The sequence below is a fragment of the Molossus molossus genome, unplaced genomic scaffold (assembly GCF_014108415.1).
Source record: "Molossus molossus isolate mMolMol1 unplaced genomic scaffold, mMolMol1.p scaffold_m16_p_8, whole genome shotgun sequence".
Classification (NCBI taxonomy): domain Eukaryota; kingdom Metazoa; phylum Chordata; class Mammalia; order Chiroptera; family Molossidae; genus Molossus; species Molossus molossus.
Window position 1 is genome coordinate 77,636,058 of NW_023425402.1, and position 15,979 is coordinate 77,652,036.

General features: G+C 38.9%; 1 protein-coding gene across 1 annotated transcript in view; it reads left to right on the top strand.

The window, feature by feature from the left end:
- Window positions 1-1,876: 1,876 nt before the first annotated feature.
- The window catches only part of CLVS2 (clavesin 2), a 71,980-nt gene continuing 57,877 nt past the window's right edge, over window positions 1,877-15,979 (top strand). The window contains exons 1-3 of the mRNA XM_036248858.1: window positions 1,877-2,174; window positions 2,630-3,557; window positions 15,403-15,577. Coding sequence (XP_036104751.1) covers window positions 3,169-3,557; window positions 15,403-15,577 — 564 coding nt within the window. The 5' untranslated portion in view covers window positions 1,877-2,174; window positions 2,630-3,168. The remainder of the gene's footprint in view (window positions 2,175-2,629; window positions 3,558-15,402; window positions 15,578-15,979) is intronic.

Consider the following 15,979-nt stretch of genomic DNA (forward strand, 5'->3'; position numbering starts at 1 on the left):
GTGGTTCTCAACCTTCCTAATGCCTCGACCCTTTAATACAGTTCCTCATGTTGTGGTGAGCCCCCAACCATAAAATTATTTTCATTGCTACTTCATAACTGTAATTTTGCTACTGTTGTGTCTTAGGGAACCCCTGCCAAAGGGTCGTTCTAAGCAAACCTACCCTTTGTTCAGATGGAAATACTATCTCTAGCTCCCAAGGCTCTTCCAAGGCTGTTTACTATATGGCTTTGAAAAGGTAGTCTGGGTAAAAAAGAGCAGTTAGTGCTTTGCTCATAGACATGTAGGAACACAAGACATACATGGAGAATTGTCTTTCAATATTGGTGATGGTTGAAACATCTTGATATAAACATTAGCTATGAGATACATTTTCTTCAATTTTTGAATACTGGCCCAAAGTTAACTGAATTTTTTAAATGGGAACCAAATTATTTAACAGCTGCATTCAGAATGTTTTGGAGAGTTATAATCACATAGTAATAGAAGGACCCTAAATATACATAGTGCATATGCACAATATACACACATATCTAAATAGCTTGTTTTTTCTTCCCCAATTAAAATGTAAATTTTTTAGAATAATGACTATATATGTTTGTGTGTGTGTAATTTATTTTCTTATTCTGATTCCTACATTACTTTGCATACATTTAATTAATTATATATTATAATAAAATGATATGGGTCTGCCCTCCCACTCCCCCCCCCCAACAACATTGCCAAGAGAACAACAAAAAGTGTGTTCCTGTAATCTGAGGGTTCTAATAGCTATAAAAAATGACAATATTTTCTTCTCTTCAAGATAACTTGTCTGTAGAATCTAGGACAGTGCTCCACACATAGAAGTCAGTATATGTTTTTTGCATTGTGTTGACTTGAACTCAGGAGCCAGTCTACATTTTGTAAACCAAAAATTGCTCTTGCTCAGTAATGCATGCTGTGCTTTGAAAATAGAAATTATTTCCTTTCCCTCAAATCTGTAGACAGTCATTTTAAGCTTAAAGATTTCTGTTGTTTATGATGACTCAAGTGTATAGGTGCATAAAACTGAATGAAGAATAGTACGTGCCTCTGGGAATATTTGTTTTATTAGGAGATAAGAAGTGAGTCAAGGAGTGCCTATTTTTTTCCTTCCTCCAAGAACTGTCCTCCCCACCCCACCCCCAACCCTCATTTTCATCCTCTTCAATAGGAATTTAGCAGCCAGAGTTTAGGGTTGAAATATTATTCGTGGAAGTTCCCCCGGAGGCTTACTCATCAAAACAATGCTTTGGAAAACACTCTGATATTCTTTTCTAAATTAAACACTTCAACAACAAATGCTGAAAGTACAAAATGTTTCCGTACTCTTTCCGCATCAAAATTACCTCCTACAGAAACTAGCAAATGTGTGTCAATGTGAATTATCACTACAGCGGCTGCTCGCGGGGTCACTCCGGGGTCTCTAACACAAAGGGTGGGAGAGGGGCGTGGGGAGGTGCAAGGCGTCGCTGCCCCGCCTGGCCAGGCGACGCCTGCCGGAGTAACCTGCTGGGGAGCGGGGACCCGGAGCCGGCTAAACTTGGGGATCGGGATATATGAACGCCTCCTAAATTGGAGTCCTTCCCAAAGGAGTCGGGCAGAGAGGCGAGGGGTGTGTGAGCGAGCTGAGGGGGTGCTTTCGCCGCAGCGAGGTCTGAGCTGGATAATTAGAGAGGAGTTGAGCGGAACCGAGTCCCGGGTTTAGCCGCGGCAGCCAGAGCCGCCGCCGCCGGAGGGGCGCGCACAGGGAGAGGCCGGCGCCCCTCGGCAGCCCACCGCCCCGGCGGCGCCCGGAGCACAAAGGCGGCGGCCGCCCGCGTGGCCTTCTCCACCCAGGCGTTCAAGTCCCGCTCCCACTCCTCTCTGGAAGCGAGAATGGCAGGGCCGGGCGAGGGCCCGGGACAGCGGTGGCCCTAGCTCCGCACCCCCGCCCCTCCCTCTGGGAGAGGCAGCGGGCTACTCGCGGACCATGTGGCCGCGGCTGCTCCCCAGCGCATCTTGCGTCCGGGTCCCCGCTACCGCCCCTCTGGTCCGCCGGATCCATCCCATCGAGCGGAGTGGATGCTGCTGTCACCGCCGCCGCCGAAGCCGCGGCTGATGGATGCCGGGGAGTGCCGCATTGCCTAGCGTCCCCGCCTCCGGGTTTGCTGGTAGGAGCCTTCTGCTCGTTCTTCTCTCGTGCTCTGGGGTTTTATGGAAAAGGTAGAGACATTTTGATTTTATTCTCCGCTCCTCTTCTCCACCCTCTCACACCACCGAGCATTCGTAATGTACCTTCCCAGAGAGATCCCCCAGCCCCCCGCTGCAAGTCCTTTGAAATAAAGGGCCAGAGAAAGGCAGGAGTTGGGGGTGGGGTTAGGGGGAGACCACACCGGTGCCAACGCCACCAAAAACCCTCTGGTGCCTTATGAGATCACGGGTGTATCTAAGAGGGGCGGAGGGAAGGTGAGCTATCTGCAAAGTGCCCACCTAATTGGATCATAATAATTTGAAATAAAATCCTACAAATGTATATTTTTAAAATAGATTCTTTGAATAAGCAGAAGGAGAAATAAGCTCCTTCCTCCCCCCCCCCCTTTTTTCTTTCTTTTTCTTTCTGGCAAAGACGCTCTTTCCCCGCCTGGAGCCCAGCACTGAAGAGCCACCTTCTTATTAACCAGAAGCCCCATCGTTGTCCCTGGCTGGAGCATCCTTGTGTAGGGGCCGCAGAAACATCCAAGTGCCGGGGCTGAGATGCGCGTGGGGGTTGTTTTTGTTACATCTTGGGAGAGACGAGGACAGTACCAAGATCAGCGCCACCCGTGCCGGGTGCGATTAGGGGTGTTTTGCTAGCGGAGGGAAAGGACAGGCAGAGGCGCCCTGGGACGGCCAGAGGTCCACATCTCCTTAAAGGAAAGGGAGGAGGGAACCAAAGTGGGGGCATTTTCTTAAGGCAGTGGGGAAAGAAGTTTATATCCTTCGTAGGAAAGCTGTGGGAAAGCGGGAGCAACAGGGTACTTGATTGGCCACCAAGACAAATCATTTCCTGTAAAGAAGAGGAAGCAGGCAGCTTCGAGGTTTGGAGGCCAGAGTGTGGTGGTGGCAAGGGCCAGGTTGTTGTGGGACAGTTAACAAGAAGAGGGAAGGCTAGGTTCAGACAAAACAATGACTCATTTACAAGCTGGGCTGTCTCCTGAGACCCTGGAGAAGGCTCGCCTGGAGCTCAATGAGAACCCAGACACACTGCACCAGGACATCCAGGAGGTGAGGGATATGGTCATCACCAGGCCGGACATTGGGTTTCTGCGCACGGATGATGCCTTCATCTTACGCTTCTTGCGAGCCAGGAAGTTTCACCACTTTGAGGCCTTCCGCCTCCTGGCCCAGTACTTTGAATACCGGCAACAGAACCTGGACATGTTCAAGAGCTTCAAGGCCACTGACCCTGGCATCAAGCAGGCACTGAAGGATGGCTTCCCTGGGGGCCTGGCCAATCTGGACCACTATGGCAGGAAGATTCTAGTCCTTTTTGCTGCCAACTGGGATCAGAGCAGGTAAATCCTAAATCCCAACTCATATTAGGGATTCTTTTATTCTCCCATTTTCCAGAATTTACCCTCAGTAGTGTCATAGCTTTAAAGCTTTGATGCTTTTGTTTATTTGGTTGGGGAAAAAAGAGAAAATGGAACTGAAAATGAGCTTTTGCTGGACACCCAGGGGTAGTGGGAGGAGGGCTTTTCTTTTTCTTTTTTTTAACCTTTGTTACTCTTACTTCACTAGCACCTAGTTTTTACTGCAGCTTTAAGTGCTTCCTGCTCCCTGATATTGTGCTGCAATCAAAACCACTTACCTTCTAAAGAAATGTGCTAAAATTTTCACCTCCTGAACAAGTTGACTGTTCTGTGGAGAAATTAGTATGAGGATGGAGACTTTTCCTCCTTCCTTCTAAAGAAATTATTAAACTAGATTCATCATCATCATCATCATCATCATCATCATCATCTCTGTCTTTAGTACTGAGATTTTATTTTTAAGGATAGCCTGGCATTCTACCAAGATCAAGTAGCTTTATTACTTGGGAACTTTTCTGCTTGGTGATGTGCAGATGAAGGAATAGTGCAATGTGTGTCACTTCAATGAAAAGGCAGAGTTGCATCCTCTGTCGCTGAGCATGCCTACAACGCTGAAATAAAGGCTTATTGGTGTGCCTGCTTGGCACCTGTCACTGATCTAAAGAAGATGCTTCCTGTCTGTTGTGATTTTTCATCTTTTGGAAGGAAGTGGAAAATGTTCAGCTATGTCAGTTAGTAGACTTTTTTGATCTCTCTTGCTTTTTAATGGAGGAGAAATCAGAGTTTTATTGTATCTACATCATGAGAGAAAAGAGCAGAGAGTGAGTTTTCTACTTCCTCAATCAGAATTCTTTTCTCAGATATAACAGATATAAGATATTATAAACACTCTTGTGTAAGGTAGTTTCAATTAAGTTCAAAGTTAATGTATTCCATGGAACTTAAACATGTTTATCAGAACTATGAATCATAAGAAGCTGGTTGTTAAAATAGTGGTGTATTTTTTAGTTTTGTGTGTGGTGACTTTTGATGCATCAGGTTAGTTTAAACCATCTCTGAAGCAATTCTAAAAGACTTTTTCAGTGACTGGGAAATCTTATAAATCTCCAGATAGGCCTCAGAGTCTTGGGATCTTAGAATGCAAATTAATATTTTTAACAGGTTTTTACCCTTTAATTGTTTATCTTTCCTCTGTAATTCTAGGTTGAGAACAACTCTGATTATTTTTTAGGCAAATATAAAGACAAACTACTACATGAGGAACCTTAAAATCATAAAACTAAGAAGCTTTTAGAGAGAGTTAGCCATTGAGGGGGAATGGAGTCTCATTACCTACTTTGGTTAATTATAGAGATCATATTCTACTTTTTATCAGGTAATAAAATTTAAAGGACAATGAAATACCATTCTTTAACCACAATTTTTCTTCAGTTTTTTTTTTTTTTAAATCTGAGAAGTTGGGTCATGCAAACCAATGATTGTGTATATCCAAATTGAAAGCTTTTATTCAAAAAAGAATTTACTATTCCATTGGTCAGTTAGATTGGAACTTTGTTTATTAAGCTACAGTTATATAGAAGCTGTGGAAATTTTATATTTAAGTATGTCTCAAAGTTTGAAAGGCATCGTTAACAAGGCAGATATTCATTTTTATTTTTTATTGAACTTATTGGGATGACATTGGTTAATAAAATCATACAGGGTTTCAAGTGTACAACTCAATAAAACATCATCTGCATACTGCATTGTGTGCTCATCACCCATAGTAAAGTCTCTTTCCATCCACTTACCCCCCTCTTTGCCTGCTTCCGCCTTCTCACACCCCCCTTTCTCTCTGGCTCTCACTATACTGTTGTCCAGGTCTATGTGTCATATATCTATATTTTTTTCTTTGCTTAATCCCTTTACCTTTTTTTCACCCAGCCCCCTAACTCCCCTTCCCTCCAACTGCTGTCAGTCTGTTCTATGTATCTCTGCTTCTGTTTCCATTCTATTTCTTAAATTATTTTGTTCATTAGATTCCACATATAAATGAGATCATATGGTTTTCTTTTTCTGACTGGCTTATTTCACTTGGCATGAGACATGCATTTACATTAGACCTATTTTAATTTATTTTTATAAATGAACTAATATTCACATTAATTTATAAACCTAATTAAGATGAAAATCACTTAACTGTTCTCATGTATATGGGAAGTTGATTATTCCAGATTACTAAAGAAACTATGTTTTTTTGGGTCTATTTCATACTTTTATATAAAGGATCGGTTATTAGTAATCAAAATTCATCTCCTTGGAAATCTACAATGGGAGATTTATTAATTGGTATATCGAACTATTTTTATTAAATCTACATATAATTTAAAAATATTACAAAATTTGTACATGTGAAATTAAAAATGAGAAGCTGTGTCCTGTAAAAATATTCTGTTACGTTCTAGACTAATAATTGTGAAATCTATTTCTATGGATGAAAATGAATAGACATAATCATGAAGTTATAGTACATCAAGGTCAAAAGGTATACAAGTTATTTAGAGCTTGACTAGAATTCAGTTGAGTTTCCTTCTCCTATATTCTTAAACAAAGTCATTCCTTCCTTTTTCCAGCCTGCCCCCATCCTAGACCTACATATACCCAATAACAAGGACTAGTGGATAACAGGTCTATTCTCTTGGCATCCTCTGTAAACCACTGTCATTGGGATATGTGCATAAGAATGGCCCTGAAACCGGAAGGACAGCTGCTTTCCTGTCAGTACCAGGTGACACCAGCCCTTTTCTTACCTTTGACCAGATTCCCTTTCTGTCTTCCACTCTGCAGCCTCAAGTCTTATTTGACTTGACTCCTACAGAATTTTCTACCATCTTCTCTAGATGTTTACCTTACTACTGCTCTGTTAGGTGGATAGCCATGTGCCAAATTCTCTCATTCCTCTCCTGTCCTGTGAATCAGGTGTTCGCACCTTCCTACTCTGATCCCACTAGCCCAGACAACCTGGATCTCTTGAGAAGACTGACTGCACATCTAAACATAATTCTGGCCACCGTCCTTGAGTTGCAGTGATTTACCTGGCTTTCAACAAGGTTTCTTTGTTGTTGTTGTTGTTGTTTTAAGTAGCATAATTTTAAAGAAAAAATAGGTAGGCAAGTCCCAGAAATGAGGTAGAAAAAAATGTCCCCCTTTATTTGGAAAATAGGCCATTTCCAACTTCCTAAAAGGAAAAGGAAGATTTTTAAAATGAGTTTTGAAGAACTTTGTAAAGATCTCTGAAATAATTAATCTATATAACAAAAAAGACTAAGCCTTATGTTATTATCTTTATAAGAGCACCTGAGCTAGAGTTAATGCTCACTATTTGTTGAGTTGAATTCAGTTATGCATTAAAAAACAATTCTAAGTAGGAAGTTACCTAACACTACTTTCTCCTACATTAAATTTGTAGGACAATTTTCTGTGTTTCTCAAGAGACTGAAAATAGCAAATGTGTGTGTGATGGTGACTATAAATAAAATAGTGTCTCTTTCTACTGTAATATAATGCAGGTCAGTTTTAGCATATTGAATTAGACCATTTCCAAATCCTTTATAAGAGACATGGAATTTTCAGGAAGACTACCTACCTTCTAATAAATCTTAAAAAAAAAAAAAAAGAAATACTGAAATGTCAAAACGACTTTTAATTTAGTTTGTGGTTCTTTCTAAAAAGAATAAAACAGGCTTAGATGACTTATTACATTTATTGAGCAGGCTGTCCTTGAAAGATATTTATATAGTTTTATCTCCTTTCTTTCAGATAATCTTACATAATTTTTGAAAACGAGTACATTTAAGAACAATTGGATTATTTCGCTGCATCACTAGAATGCAGTAGCCCTCTATGCATTACATCTTGTATTTCTTTCCTGAGTGATAGTGGCCCTGCTTAAGACTCAGCAGATACTATCTAATTTCCACCTGATTTCAACAGAATGTGAGGATAATGTACCATGAAGTTAGAAGAGATTACACTACCTTAAGAAAAGGAAGTTTGAAATAAAAATAGATCATGATCTGCACCCTAAGGCATGAGAGCAGGTATCTGAGTAGTCAAAATTTACTGACATATATATTTATTGGGAATATTCATGACTACGCCGTGTCACCTGAAATATAATGATGGCAGTCTGATAGTTGGCCTGTGATTTTTTAGTTAGCCTGTAACTCGCATTTTATCTCATTACTTATAAAGTAGTTCTCTATACTTTAGAACACTAAAAATTTATCTGGGATCTGGTTAATAACCACGAGAAAACAATTAAGTACAGCTAAACTAAAATGATTCTTAATATAGTGGTAATTCAGAAAGCACTGACCATCTCGCACTCTGTTTGGCTTGTCATAATGGACATTGATTATCACTTAGAGTAATGAAGCTCTGGAAGGGGTAGGAGGCTGACTGGTCAGACATTGCTATGATCCTGAAACTTATCATGGAATTTGACTTAAAAAACGTATCATTGTCAGTTAACATTGTATAGCTTCTTCATAAATACACACACACACACACACACACACACACACACACATACACATGGTTAGCTATTTGCAGCTTAAGAGTGAATTATGATTATGCTTCCATTTATTAAAATAATGTCACCAATCTCCCATTTGAAAGAAGGTTTATGATGATAATAACTTAAAACATTTAAAAACTAACCATGGATGCCCTGGCTGTTTTGGCTCAGTAGTTACAGTGTCCGCCCGCAGACCAAAGAGTCTCAGGCTCGATTCCAGTCAAGGTCTTGGTTGTGTTTGGGTTCCTGGTCCTGGTCCCCTGTTTGGGGTCAGATGGGAGGCAATCAATCAATGTGTCTCTCTCCCTCTCCCTCTCTCTCATGCTATCTGAAAATAAATGGAAAAATATTCTTGGCTGAGGATTAAAAAAAAGTAACCATGGACTACCCACGTAATTTTTCAACCTGTTTTTTCAAGAGCTTTGGCTCAATTTATTAAAATATTTAAATATTTCTCAATGTTTTGCTTCACAGTATCATATATCATGACAGGTTCAGGAACTTTTTTTAAAATTTATCTTTATTGTTGAAAGTATTATAGATATCCCACCTTTTTTCCCCCACTGAGACTCTTCTTCCCACTCCTACTCCCCCATCCCCTGCATTGTTATCTGTGTCCATGGGTTGTGCACATACAAATATAAGTTCTTTGGTTTATCTTTTCCCACCTCCCACCCTCCTTCCAGCTGAGATTTGTCGGTCGGTTCCCTACTTCCACGTCTCTGGATCTATTTTGATCGTCAGCTTATTTTGCTCATTATATTCCACAAATAAGGTCAGGAATTTTTACCTTCAAAATCCTGGAGACATTGCCGTGTTCTATTATAGATAGATTTTGAGACTAGGTCAAAATTAGAAGTGGCAGGTGGGGGTCCATGGGGCTTCTGTTCCAGCAGAGCTTCCGTATTGCTTCTAGAGGGACGCTCCTTTAGCAAACCTCTGCAACGTGTAACATGTTCAACACTATGCCCTTGTTTCGTACCATGGAAAAATGGGAAAGAAAGAAATTGTCCTGAAAAATGTTAGTGGAGTATTGGAACAAATCTCTGAAAAAATAGGACAGACTCCAAAAACTAGGGCAATTATTCAGTAATTAGTAAAATAGTTCTGAAATAACAGCAAAGACCAAGAGGGCCAACTTTTAGTCGGAAGTTGATTGGGTCTAGACCAAACCAGGCATGTTTCAAATATGCAACTTTAAACAAAGTTGAAGGAGAAGATTTGTGGTTACCCCAGTGCACTGAAAATATGCCTCAAAAAATGTTTAAAGATATTTTAAAATGTGAGTCAAGTTAATAAATCAATAAATTATCCTTTGTAAATTAATACGTTTCCTCCATTCTGGGAAAAGTTTGAGTGCTTTTACGCCACTGAGGACAGCACATATATTTCTTTCTTTTTTTTTTTTTGCAGAGTGTTTTTCCTTTTAATGTAACTGAAAAATAAGAGTGATATTGGTCAGAACATATTTATAGTTTACTGCTAAGCTAGTAAAAAGAACCTTGGACACATTGTCATGTTTTGAGTCCTAGATTCTTCCAAAGAAATGATTATCAGTTGTCCTTAAAGGATTTCATTTACATAGTAAGTGACACCGTTGACATGAGGGAAAAGATGTCCCTGTATATTGGGACCTTATAACATCAAACTGAGAGAACAGTACTCAAGTCAATTTTTTAAAAAGTATATAGGTTAGTCTAACATTTTTTTAAAAATCCTCACATGAGGACATTTTTCCTTTTTTTGTTCAAATAGAGTGGGAGGGAGGGAGAGGGAAACATCGGCGTGAAAGGGACACATTGAGTGGCTGCCACCCACACGACCAACCAGGGCCGGGGACAAACTGCAACCGAGGTACGCGCCCCCAGCGAGAACAGAACCCTGGTCTCTCCGAACCGCAGGCCAACGCGCTAACTGCTGAGCCAAACTGGTCAGGGCATGTTAGTCTAACATTTGCTACGTACATAGAAATTTAGTTGCTGGAGGAAAATAAACACACATAACACATTCTTTGTTCTAGCAAGCGACATATAACCTCACTGGGAAGAAAAGTCATGAGAAGCTAAATACTACCAGAGAGGTTGTAAGTGCTTAACGAGGGTACTTTTTGCCAGTGGAGCAGTTCAGGGCAGAGGGGCAGTTTTGAGCTACTCGGTGTTGTACAGACAGAACATTGCTTACTTGTTTAAGTAAATTCATTCTTCTATTATTTCATTTTAATTAATTAATTAACTCATTTATTTATTTATTTTAAAACACTTTTATAGCATATGTCAGGTGCTTTTTTAAGCACTTAACAAACATTAACTTATTAAATCTTTAGCACAATCATACGAAGTAAGTCCTGTTAATGTTTACATTTTGCACATGAAGAAAGAGAGGCATAGAACAGTTAAGTATTTCACCTGCAAACAATGAATTGGTCAAACTTTGTGTGTGTGTAAAGACAACCAAATAAATCTACAAAAAAATAACTAAATATAATTATAAATAAACTCTGATCATTTAAAAAATCATTTATGGTTTAGAAAGTCTTGATTCAACATCATGATATAGACTATTAGGCACCGAAAGTTAAGTTGCTAGAATAAATCTTCTGAAGGGAAAGACTGTACTAACTAGACACTTGCTTAGAGTGTTCTTTCCTGAAAAGAAGAGTTGCCTCCCTGATGTGTTTGTGTATTGCCTGCACAATTGTTTTATTTTTTTTTGGTGGCAGCAGTGCACACTTCTTAAACCTGTTTTCAAGAAAAGACATTTTTTCTCTAGATGTTTTATTTTCAACAAAACATCTTTTGTTCTCACTTACCTACATTCCTGTAGCAGTAAAACTAAAGCAAGGCCCAGACAAACAATCTTCTGTGTTTCGGACACAGGAATGTTTCGGAGTTCATATTTTCTCCAGGGTGTGTAGACTTAGCCTCTTCCCATGCAAAGTTCTTTGAATGTTTCCTTGATTTTCCTCCATCAAAGCCCCCTGTTGGGACCAGGCTGGGATGTGTTCTGGTACCTGTATGGCACCATTTTGGTATTGACTTTATGATCTATCTTTTGACACACATTAGGCCACTGAGATATGGAAAAGCAGAACAACTATTCATCACACTCTGTTCTAGGTGTGAGGCACCATAGGGGGCGGAGAGAACTGTGATGTCAGAAAGAGCTGGCTTCTCATCTAGGTTGCCCTTTTACTCTGTGGAGATTCTGGGCAAACTGTTTAAATTCTCTGACACCTGTGTCTTCATCTCTACATTTTGCTGAGACCTCATCTGTGTCCTCATGTCCAAAATAATAGGATCAAAGCCAGCACTGAGACTTTGGGCTTGTTTTGAGATTAAGATAATGCATTTGAAATTCCTTTGGAAATCCTAAACTATTACACAGATAGGGGTATTACTATTATTTCTCCTCAGTAATATAACACACGTAGATGGGTTCAACTTTAGCACTAATGATACCTCGAGGTATTAATACAGGTAATTCTTCTCCTTTGTCTCTCTCCTAGCGCCTTTCTAACAGGAAATGCTTCAGATCTGGCTTAATGAAAGCTGACGGGAGGGGCAGCCTTAATGAAGAATTTAATAATGGCTGATTGGTTTAGTGACAAAGGGAAATTGCTTGCTGTTGTGCTGCTCCATGTGATGCCAAGATGCCAGTTTTTCCCTGTCAGGCTGAAAGAAAGGGTTGGAAAGTAGGAAAAAAATGACCTGTTAGAAATTTAGGTTGCACTGATTGTCAGCTGTGGTAGAGGATGAGATGCTGGGACCCACGGGACAAAAGCACAAGACAGGTAGACACCTTCATGGCGAAGGCAGGAGAAGACACTTCCCTGCTCTTGATTGTACAGGTAGTAAATAGCAGAAATGGGTGTGAAAGGCTTTTCCATCTAGTTTTTATGTATTATATAACAGCTTTGATTTCAAGAGCCAAGGTCTACATAGACTGGTGTCCCTCTTGTAAAACCCCTTAACTGGTGTCATTATTTCTTACTCCATGCTACTCATCATCCTCTCCAAGTTGAGTTCATATTCAGGCTTTACCTAATGCTATTTTGGGAAGCAAGATCGGTATAAATGTGCTAGTTTGTTAGCTATGGCTTTTTTCCAGCACACAAGGGGAGAATAGCAATGGTGGAACTTTTACAAACTGGGGTGTAAACTCCAAGCAGGAACGTGTGCAATGCTTATTGTACTGACACATTAGAAATTATAACAGTAAAAATAATTTCAAAGAGTAGAATTGTGGTAGGATTCCTGAAGAGATAAAATACAAAAAATGCTCCATTTATTTGGAAGATATTTTACAGACTTTAGCAAGATTTCTTTTAACAATGTTCTGCTTAGGAATAGCCTGCTGAGCTGCTAATGGTAGTAATGTGACATGTTTGACAACAGAGGACTGCACTGTCAAGAGAGGTTTTGACCTGCCCTTTGAGTGCAGTCAGCTAGGATGTTTTATGTTTCTTTTCTTAAATGTATACATTAATATGATTTATATAAATATCATTTACTTTTATTTTTTTTGGAGCAAGATATCAAGTTTTAAAACTTGGAGAGATTTACTCTGGAAAACATTGCAAACCTGCTCCCTGCCCCCTCATTGCTGATACTAAGATTTGTCTTATTTTAATTCCTTTGGAATAATAATATACATATAAATTTTGTCTTGATGTAGACACACTTTTATAGAGCCATATTTAAAATGTGTTACTTAAAACAAATTGCCTCTTATTTTCAGCCCTTACTGGTGTCATGATTTATTCTTTCTTTTTTTTTTTATCCTCACCTGAGGACATTTTTCCATTTTTTGATCAGGTAGAGTGGGAGGGAGAGAGAGGAACAGAGAGAGAGAGAGAAACATCGATGTGGAAGGAACACTATCGAGTGGCTGCCACCCGCACAACCGACCAGGGCCGGGGACAAACTGCAACCGAGGTACGCGCCCTTAGCGGGAACCAAACCTGGGTCTCTCAGGACCGCAGGCCGACGCTCTAACCGCTGAGCCAAACCGGCCAGGGCTTGATTTATTCTTTCTATATACAATACATCATTCTTCCAAAACTTATTTCAGATTCAAATTTTACTTAATGCTATTTTGGCATTAATACTAAGTGGTGTTTTTATAGGTAACAAAAATGATCATAATAAGGAAACATTCTTAGGTTGAACTTTTCAAATTTTTAATTTTCTTTACCATGATATTATTATTAACATCAAAAATTTAAATGGATTTTTTTTTTTAAGAGAAGACTCGACATTTTAACCAAAAATATAGCTTTATTCCCAGTCTGTGTAGGTTTATAGGCTTTTGGTCATAACACTGTGTTAGGTAATTATTTTTAAAAGGTGGTTTGGCCAGCCATGAAGTGACAGATAGATATCCAGGCATACATATTTCATAGATTTAAAGACAAATAAGTAATAGAGTTCTACCAAAAGTTTAATTATCTTAAATATTTAGAAAGTATTTTAGAATGCCATAACCTTAGAGTTATAAATCGCCTATATACCACTCAAAGATTTAAAAAGAACCCATTGATTTTTGCTTTTAACAAAAGATCACCATTAAAATTTCAAGTAAAAGATAAAAACAAATATTCTTTATTTCTGATAACATCCTGTTGAGTACATCCAGAGTCACACAGCTAATGAGAGACAGGGAAGAAATTCATCTCAAAATCGGACATCACAGACAGGGATCTAAGAGAGATTCATTCCACACTACTATACTAATTTTGCAGATAAAGAAATGAGGCCCAGAGATAGTGAGAAGTCACCTGGATTTTTATCGTTAATGTTTCCTTCCTTTCTGTACCACTATGCTTTCTCCATTTGCCTCCAAATGTTTTTAGAAATAAAGATAGAATGGCACCCTCATATGTACTCACTTTCTCATACTGTGAGTGGACATTTAGTGGAAGTCAGCCTGTCACTTCCACTAAATTCCAGTGATTTCTACGTCTAATCCACCACCTTCCTCATCCCACCTCTTCCTGTAGCTTCTATTGAACATCTCACTCAAATGTCTGAGGAGATAAAAACAACAACAACACCTTGAGATGCAGAATGCTCAAAAATGGACATGGTTAACAAATTCCATAATTTTGCTGATTCTTCTTAAAATACTGGAACTCTCTTCTTAGAATAATTATCTCACTTTTATCTCAGCTCTGGCTGCATTACCTCCTTCACTTGCTTGAGTTTAGGATCTGTAGGCTTTTGATTCTGAAATTTTCAAACTTGAGCTCTCTCTTGAGTTTAAGATCTGCTTTTTCAGATATTTAATTCCATTAACCGGTTGTACTATGTGTTTCTCAGATACAATGAATTCTATTCCAAACTCGTCATTTCCAGCCATCTCCAAATGTATCTTCTTTGTGCAGTATATTCTTTATCCAGGCTTTGAAGCTAGAATCTGTGTCATCTTTTACTTTTCCCTCATTTTAGTCCTCACATCGAATTAAGTGTCACGTTTTTACAAATTTACTTCTGAAGTACTTCTCAGAATTGTGTTCTAATCTCCATCCTTACCTCCACGGCTTTTGCAAGCCAGCGTCTCCATCCACAGAGTGTCTTTGTGTAGTCTAGTCCATTTTATAGGAATGGAAAAGCATTTATTGATTTTACAATGTGCCATGCACAGTGCTAAGGTGCAAGATAGAGACTCAGTCCCTCAATCTGGAAGGCCTGCATTATGATAGCAGTTAAATTCCCCCTTTACACTCATTGACCTTCCTCAATTTCTGTTTGTACACTTTTTCTTCTGTCTTTTCTTTTGCCCTTATGATGCAAACTCCATACAAGTAATTAAAATCGGTTGACACGTTCCCCCACAGTTGTTCACATACTGTTCTTGTTTATTGATCAGACTCCTCAAATATCATTCTGAAATTTTTCAAATATATACATATAAAATGTCAGTATTACTGAGAACATTCCTGAGCTACTTAAAAGTAGTATGCCTAATTTTCAGAGTAGTTAAAATTATATTTTAGAAAATAATAGTAAGGCTTAGAGGTAAAGTCAATGGTTGTGAAATACAAAGAAAAGTAGTATTTTCCAAACTATTATAGTGTTTTTCAATAGAATACATGTTGAATTCTAATTTGTCCTGTGTGTGCTGCAAATCAAGTTCCCCTTAAAAGAATACTTTTAAAGCAAATTCATCTCCTTAAGATTTCTTAGAGGAGTTTTCAGTGTGCTAAAAACTTTCTATGGTTTCTACAAAAGTGGTTGCCAGATTTAATGAAGACTTTTCTGTTGCTGATAGGTACACACTGGTGGATATTTTACGGGCCATCTTGCTGTCTTTGGAAGCCATGATTGAAGATCCTGAGCTTCAAGTGAATGGATTTGTTCTGATCATAGACTGGAGTAACTTCACCTTCAAGCAAGCCTCTAAACTTACACCCAGCATGCTGCGATTGGCTATCGAAGGCCTTCAGGTAAAGATTTACAAATTACCCACTTTCTGGGCCTCCCATGTTTGCCTTATCTAATCTATCAGAATAACTAAATGTCTTACTTAATGAATAAAAAAACCTTTTATATAGTTTTCGAGCACAAATGTTAAAACACTAACTGGACAAAGGATTTTCAAAGGAGAACTGAGGATGTGGGCCTTTTAATAGATGAGAATTTGTAACAGGTGACACAAACCCTCACTATGCCTGAACATATATATCGGTGACAACCTGAGATTTTTATGATAATCAGAACAAGCAACATCTTTTGAATTTTAATTATTAACTATTTAGGTTTATTTTGTTTCTTTTTCCTTTTCTGTGTATAATAGTTAATTAGTTAAAGGTTTGCTTCATTATTTCATTTAACCTGGTAAATTTGGG